This window comes from Triticum aestivum, chromosome 3A (assembly GCF_018294505.1).
Source record: "Triticum aestivum cultivar Chinese Spring chromosome 3A, IWGSC CS RefSeq v2.1, whole genome shotgun sequence".
NCBI classification, from domain to species: Eukaryota; Viridiplantae; Streptophyta; class Magnoliopsida; order Poales; family Poaceae; genus Triticum; species Triticum aestivum.
The window spans coordinates 485,216,852-485,225,163 of record NC_057800.1 but is presented as its reverse complement, the minus strand read 5'-3'; the positions used below and the strand labels follow the sequence as shown (position 1 = coordinate 485,225,163).

General features: G+C 42.8%; 1 protein-coding gene across 1 annotated transcript in view; it reads left to right on the top strand.

The window, feature by feature from the left end:
* The window catches only part of LOC123061764 (uncharacterized), a 6,196-nt gene extending 929 nt beyond the window's left edge, over positions 1-5,267 (top strand). Inside the window, exons 3-7 of the mRNA XM_044485020.1 lie at positions 366-474; positions 1,710-1,881; positions 1,966-2,100; positions 2,175-2,535; positions 2,626-5,267. Coding sequence (XP_044340955.1) covers positions 366-474; positions 1,710-1,881; positions 1,966-2,100; positions 2,175-2,535; positions 2,626-5,015 — 3,167 coding nt within the window. The 3' untranslated portion in view covers positions 5,016-5,267. The remainder of the gene's footprint in view (positions 1-365; positions 475-1,709; positions 1,882-1,965; positions 2,101-2,174; positions 2,536-2,625) is intronic.
* The last annotated feature ends 3,045 nt before the right edge of the window (positions 5,268-8,312 follow it).

The window sequence follows — 8,312 nt, the reverse complement described above, 5'->3', positions numbered from 1 at the left end:
GTGTCATCCTAGTACTAGTACAGTTCATCCTATTGATGATGTCATTGTGTGAACGAACGGAGTACTCGATTACGGGGATAAAATCCACTCTAGACTTTTCTACTGGAACATTGGTGAAATTGCTATAATCTGGGAGAGCATGGAGATAATATGGCCACCGCGGTTTGTTTAGGTGATTGGTCTTCCACACCACATGCCTTTCTTGGGTTCATTGGCCCAATACTTGGTCCATTTTGTTAATTTATCTACCCTGTTACATTATGTTATCGCCAATTTCTGTGCTCAAGTAGTATGTCTGATCGCTTGACACGCAAAGTTCTGTTTTGTATGGCATTTTCTCACAGTACTAACCTATGCCATCCCCCCACAGGTTGAACATGTCATAAGGGAAGAGAAATTCATGCAAGCATATGACCTGATTGAAGTGTACTGCGAACTTATAGTGGCACGCATGTCCATTATTGATTCACAGAAGTAAGCCAAGTTTATATTCCTTGTCTGTAAACCAGTACTTACTTGTCCATGTCTTTATCTGATGTCTGAAATTGCTTTCTTATCATTAAGAGAAGCAGACACACAGTTTATAGTTTGAGGAATATCACCTCAATCTCATTTTTGGACTATTTCCGTAGTTGATAGGGTAGGAGTTATCTTTTATCCATTATCAGCGAACTAGGGTATGGTTTCTTGGGTAATGACTTACCTTTTATCTTTTTCCTTAACGGCACATCATGATTTAGCTGGACTCTTCTGCGCTTATAAAAACTGCCGCATATTATTCATGCAGAGTCCTTTCCAGGATAACCTAAAAACTAAGGGTGTTTGAATGACCCCCGTTTACCCTAACAAATATTGGCCATGACCAAACTGCAGGCTCGATTTTTTGGTGCCAGAAAAATAATGGACTAAACATGGGTGAGCCAAAATTTGGCTCGGTGATGCTGATCAGGTAGTCATACAGATAGGAAGAATGATTCATCAACAAAACTTTGTTCCAATTCTCACTAAATTTCTATTGAACACCCCTGTCCAAGTGTGCATGTGTGTAAGTGTGAGCACCAGGATTTAGACCCTGGTGGGTGAAGCTCCCCCATAACTGCACCAACCCAACAAGAGGTGGTTCTCGCTGACCATGACTTTGTTGAAGGTTGGAATAAAAGCTTGCCAAATCTCTAGGACATGCCAAATAATGGCACCAATCCAAAGGATGACCAAAATTTAGGGTATCGCTGAATTTTGGTGGTTCGCTGGGGCTTGCCCGGTGCACTGGTGGAGCCAATCTGGATAAAAAGTGACATGCTCCTTTTTTCATGGCAAGCCCATATGTTAAATTGTTATTCAGTTCAGAAGGTGCTGTAAGTCTTGAATAATCGAAATATTGACAATCTGTTTCTCAAGCCAAGTGCCACCACTGACATGAAAGATCAGTCCCTTCAGGAAAGTTGCACTTGCATGGAGCTTCTTTATCAGCAATTTACAGCATAATCCTGTTATAGTTGTTGAGGACTTGTGCACTCCTCTGGTAAACTTAAAAACATTAACAAATATCACAGGAATATAATCATCAACTCTAAAACAAATTGAAATTATTGATGATTGAGTAGACATTTATATTGGTCCTATTTTCTGCTGTTCTCTCATGGCACATATCTATTTTTGCCCTGAATATTCAGTACTTACAGTTACATGTTTGTTTGCCTGAAATCTAGGACTTGCCCTATTGATCTGAAGGAGGCAATAGCAAGTGTTATATTTGCATCAATGAGATGTTCAGATGTCACAGAACTAGCAGATGTTCGGAAGAATTTCACAAGCAAGTATGGGAAAGAGTTTGCCACATCAGCTCTTGAAGTGCGACCTGACAGTGGCGTAAACCGTCTGGTATTTTTTTGCTTTTCAGTTTCTGAATTGGGCGAAGGTTTTGCAGCTGTACACTTTTAAAACAATTTATTACTGTGCATACAGGTAATCGAGAAGCTCTCAGCAGGAGCACCGGATGTACAGACTAAAACCAAAACCTTGAGCTCAATTGCGGCAGAGCACAACATAAAATGGGAGCCAAAAGCATTTGAAGAGCAGAAGCAAAATGAAGATCGGATGGTAAACTGACAGACCTGAATTGGTTTTTAGGTTGAGTATTTTGGCTCTAACCTGATCTATTGTCTGTCATGTAGTATGGATCAACATATTCTGGAGGAAACATTCCAACTTCGGGGTCATCTGCTTCTAGCGTGCCAACTCCTCAACCTGCAGCAGCTCCCTATTCATCTGTTCAACCAGCCACTCCTCGTGTGCCTGCAGGACCTTCTTATGAATCTTCTGAAGCTCCAGCTAATAGAAACCCACATGGCACTGCCAACTCTAATGCTTCCACACAGGAAAATAGAAGGGGTTCGGATGCTTCAGTGCCTCCTAGCTTCCAACATGGTGCAGCTACTTATTCCTCAGCAAATATTCCTGGATCTAACAACTACTCTAATACTGGGAGTTCAAGTGTTTCTGGACCTCACTCCCAATTTGGCTCAACAGTTCCAGGTACAATTGTAGGTTGTACTTCTTTTTAGTATCATCACTTTTTAATGCTTTGGTATTCTTCGTAGTTACTTGTTTATTTTATCTTTGCAGACCCAGTATCCAGGACTGAAGAGATCAACCGGCCTAGGGAAAGGAAGTCTTCCGCTAGTGGTTCCAATTGGAATGTGGAATTCAAGGATGCAGCATCTGCAGCACAGGCAGCAGCAGATTCTGCAGAGATGGCAAGCATTGCTGCCAGAGCTGCAGCCCAACTTGCTAGCCGTGGAAACTTCTATGCAGACCAAGATACTGGTGCTTATGAATCAACTGCTTATATGAATGACACTACACCCAGGAAGCAACAAGCTGGACGTTTGATGAAGGATGGTAAGAGTTTTAATGAGCAGATTTCAGGTATTAATGATCCAAGGATGATCTCAAGTAATGCAAGAGAAGATGAAGAAAGAGCAGAAACAAACCGCGTGAGTAGCCAGAATATGTCAACTCCTTACTCCTCTCAGCTCCACTCGTATGCTCCTGAAAGCCGTACTGATCATGACATGCCAACTGAACCGCATCATGCTCATTCATCTGAGCCTCCATATTTTAATGATTCGTCTGAGCCTCCATATTTTGATGATTCATCTGAGAAAGAAAGCAATATCAGAAGACCTGAGGATCACCCATTTGATTTGCATGAGGAAAGGTTGCCAGATGCTGGATTTGATTGGCACCACACCAAGGATATAGGAAGCAGGCAAGCTAGCTTTGATCAAGAGAGTAGGAATAACCACTATAGTAATTTTAGTGCTTCCCACGGTGGCAGCAGTATGTCTTGGGACAACCAGAATGATAAAGCTGGAGCTGATTCTTCAGCTGTTTTATTCGATGAATATGACTATGATGTTCAAGAAGAGAACTTACTGGATCATTTCGCTTCAAAACATACTGAAGAGCTGCCAACTGTGCAGGGCCACAAGGGATTCTCAAGTGCAGATTGGAGTAAGCAGCCTAGAAGTGAATCTCCGGTTGATCGTACCACTTCAACTCTCTTTTCAAGAACAGAAACACAGCCATCTTATGATTTAGGAGCAAACAAAGAGGATATTCCCCTGAATGATACTAGACCACCTACTTTTGATTCAGATGGTGTTAGTTCTGACGAGGAAACAAGTACAGACATGCATATCTTAAGGACCCATTCAAGAGGATCTGATTACTCTGAGAACAAAATGTTCAATAAGAATTCTGGAGTGTTTGTTCCTGATGTTAATGATAGTATTGAAGATCATGAATCTAGGCCCAGCAAGCAATACCAGAATCCACCAGGTTCTGATGTATTCCACAAGGAGCAAAACAGTGGCGGTTCACCTAGATATGACTATTTGGGAGCACGGGGGAACTTGGGTCGTGTGCAAAGCAGAGATTATGATCTTTCAGAAGAAGAAACAGAACCACATAAATTGGAAGGTACATCCTCAGGGATGACAGGAGCAAATGAGAATCGGCCCTCGCCTTTCCGCATTCCAACTTCAGCAACATCTGATGACAGCGATGACGGTGATGTTGGCCTGAATTATGGAAGGTTAACTCCTGGACTAAGAAACAAACTCAGGCAAGGTCCACAATACAAAATTTCTGGGGATAACTTGCTGCGAAAACAGTCCTTAGAAGGAGCTCCTTCCAGCATTGAAGAATCAGTGCATTTCAAAGAGAATGACACATCATCTGAACAGACGGGTTCACGCACAACCAAGAATTCTTTTGGTGCAAATTACCACAGTGAACATCTCGATGGGAGACATACTGTTGGCAAGCCTGTGGAATCAAGATCATCCATGACGAGGGATGACTTATATTCAGGTGATACAGGGAAGTTATCTGAACGATCTGGCAGTCCAATTTCTAGCCCAACCAAGACTTCTGTTAGGGAAAATTCTATTCAAGAGCCACATCTTGAAAGACCGGGTAGTGGGGTGCGCAGGGAAAGTAGATCAAGAACTGCCAGAACTTTCTTTGATTCAGATGAGAGCGAAGAAGAATTGGAACGACGCCGGTCTGGCCAGACAAAGTTGTCTAAAGCGCAGATACAATCACGGAGGACTCGGGAGGTAGCACCCGATACAAAGAGAGATGGCCGAGCCCGGGTTGGAGCACAGTATGCCGTTGAAGCTGAAAGCACGCCAAAAAGCCCTGCTAAAGCATTCTCCAACTCGAGTACTGAACAAAGAAAAGTGGCACCTGCGTACTCCAGGGTTTCAGTACAGCAGTCTTTGCCAAATCCTGTGCGCATTGAACCTCCCGCAGCTAGAGGCAGGTGGCAAGAAGATGAACCGGATGGAAGTTCTTCTCCAGAAAACGAGGGAAACACAGAGACCTCAGCAGAGACCCTGAAAGTAAGCACCCCAACAGCTGGTCCTGCCCACGTTCACCCCAAGCTTCCAACAGACTATGATTCTTTTGCTGCACATTTTAAGTCGCTCCGAACTAATCGCCGTTAGGGATACACATACATGTATACGGTTTGAGAAACTTCTGTTGAGATGTGTACAGTATAGAAACACACTGGTTGGAGAGACTTATTGTGCCCTGGTATTTTTTTTGTAAGGACACCAATTCTTTCATTCTCTTTTGGCCTCAGATATACAGCGTCTTTGATAGGTTATGTTTTCCTTGTAGTGTTGTAATAAGCACATTACGCGCACAGATGTACACAACCCCGGGATTTCGTTCAATTTGTTTGTTTGACTCGACCTTGTTTGTGTGGAGAGGAATTATTGGCCTGCAGTTTACTAGTTTTCGTTGAGAGCAGTGTTCCTTTCACTCCAAATTTCTTCTTCAATTACTTAGGACAAACTTCGGAATTGTGACCCGTTCATCCCATGTGAAGATTTGCTTGGCAGTAGTGGTACAATTGGAGCAGAGATTTGAATGGATATCACTCTATAATCACTAGAACATGATGTGCGGTTGCCGGACCTGTTCATCTTGACAAAAAGAAAAGGTTAATATACTACTCCCTCCGTCCCGAAATGCAAGGCGTTTTTTGACAATATGGTAGTGTCAAAAAACATCTTGCATTTCGGGACGGAGGGAGTACTCTAGTAGAAAATTTAATCTACAGTGTCTTAATTTGTAGCATGGGTTACGTTTTGTTTACAATATAAGAGGAGCTCCAATCAAAATATATTTCTGTGTAAGTTTGGTGGAGATTTTACAAATATTCTATGGATCCATGAGATAGAAGGCAGATGAAGGAAACCATTAAAAGGGGGATGGTGAAACAATTCAGCACATTAAGAACAATACGCAAAAAGATCTTTTGACTAAAATCCACTTTGTACTTTCAACGATCACGTTTGTGATAGTAAGTACCCATTTAGAAAATTATCTCACATGTACTCTTCTTATCAAACTTGTTTTTAACCATGTCTTATAAAACTTGTTGACAAAAAAAAATGAAAATGTACCACATTTATCAAATTTGTTGTCATAATGTAACACATTTGGCAAATTGTCTCCCAATTGACACAAAGGGCCCACCCTTCGGGCTGACAAGGCATGACACATGGACATGTAATGGCAACATACACTATCTTGTCGATTTAGCTCTGGTTCAGCTGAATCAAGTGTCTCGCTCAATCGGTCCCTCTAGCACTTGCTGAAAGGGCAAGCTGAGCACGACTTTGGAGGCGAACATTGGATCTTCTTTGGGTTATAAGGTGAATTTACTCAAAGATTTGGGTACTACTTCAATAGGAGAGGTATGCGGCTGACATGTAGCTGATGGGATTATGGAAAAATGGTGGCGACAACACATGACTAACTAATTTGATGGTGGTGCTTCTTGAGCACCCGGTCTCGAGCTCCGGGGTGAAAGCCTAGGTGACCCGGGTTGGTTATGCCTGGCAATGGTAGTGAATTGCAAAAAAACATCGACATTGAAGGTTAGGTTTGCAGAAACCACAAGTCTACAGTTTTGTGCCCCAAAACACTAATTCCCAGGCTATTTTTTTTTTGCAGAAAACACTAATCGCTCGGTTCGGTCGTTTTAAGTGGGATTATGACAGGTGGGCCCAACTTTTGTCGATGTGGCGGCACTGTTCATCCGTCTGAGCCGTTAGACGACGTCAGACGCCGTGCGCGGGCCGGTTCGAGCCGGTACCCTCTTCTACCAGCCGCTCCCTTCCCGCTCGCTCCTCTCCATCTCTTTCCCTCCCCCGCACTCTCTCTCAGACATGGCGACGGCGAGTGGCGGCGGCGGGCCTACCGGTGGCGGAGACGACAGGCCACCGGAGGCGGATGTCTCCGACAGCTCAAACCCCGGCACCCTTTCGAACGGCAGCCCCAACCCCAGCCCCCAGCACTCGCTTGAATTCGCGACGGCTAGATCTTGGGCCAGGGTCGTGAAGGCCGATCCGACAGAAAGCCACTGGTGGGGCTCGTCATTCGGCGGCGTCTAGTAAGTTTCCCTCTTTAGAAACCTAGTTTCTTATCATTTGTACATATTCTAGGGTTAGGGTTCTTCAAGTTGGGGCTGTATGTATGTGTGGTTATTTTGATTTGTTGGCACTGTTAAACCTAGCTTGGGTGCTGAAACACTCAATTGGATTTGGGGGAGGGGGGAGGGGAATAGCCCACTGTCACAGAATCATATTAATTTGTAATGTCATATTAATTTATTTTTAGTTGATATATATCAATGTGAACTGTTAAGTAGAGCAGTGCCAATAAAGAGCAAATTAGAGTAGCTTCTTTTGTAGTAATTATGAATTCTTAATTAGAGCAGTGCCAATAAGAGCCAAATATAGTACTTTCTATTAATATGCAGTGTTAATTAGAGCAGATTACTGTTAACATTTTTACAGTAATTATGCACTGTTAATTAAAATTGTTGTATTATCTTGCTGTCTAGTTTGGATGATGCTGTTTGGGAAGTTAGAATGCACTTCCATGACAGAGACAACTTGGAGAGATCAATCTACATTTCAGACATCACATATCACAATTTGGTAGCATTAATAGACATAGATGGATATGGACTGAATGATTACGTTTACTTTGTGAGGGAGCCTGGTGTGGGTATTGCAGGATTGGAACAAATTTCTGATGATGACAAGGTGGATGAAATGCTTGACCATATTGGTAATAAAGATCAGAATGTAGTGAATTTGACAGTGATTAGGGCCACTGATCCAAGACCTGCAGATTTGAATTCAGGCTATGTGTATGAGGAGCAGGTTCCTCTGAGTCAATTAGAAGAAAAAACCTATCTATGAAGTCAATCCTTCTGGAGTTCTATTCAGATCACCTAAGAAATCCAATAAACAGAGGCAGTCAGAGCCACTTCAGTTCTTTTCCACACAGCAGAGCACAAACTTAGATCTTGCTAGGGATCAAGATGAGCTGGAGACACTAATGGAGCTAAAGAGGAGAACCAAGATTGAGAAATTTATGAAACATAAGGAGGAAGTTGAGCATGTTCAAATGGTTAAGCAAAAACTACCAATTCTTTTAGCTGAAGATGATTCTGATCTGGATGCAGATGAGGACTTTCTTAACATGCTTAATCAGTTGAGGAGGCAGAGAGAGGACCCACTCCTTCATTTTGAAGGAGACACTGATGTGGATGAAGTGTATGGGGAAGATGAGGAAGAGGAGCAGGTGGAGCATGAGGAAGAGGAGCAGGTGGAGCAACAACAGGAGGCATCAAAGAAGAAGAAATCTAGAAAAGGGCCAACCAAGAGGTCACATTCTAGATTGGAGCAAAGATTTGAGGGTGTGTGGATACCATCATC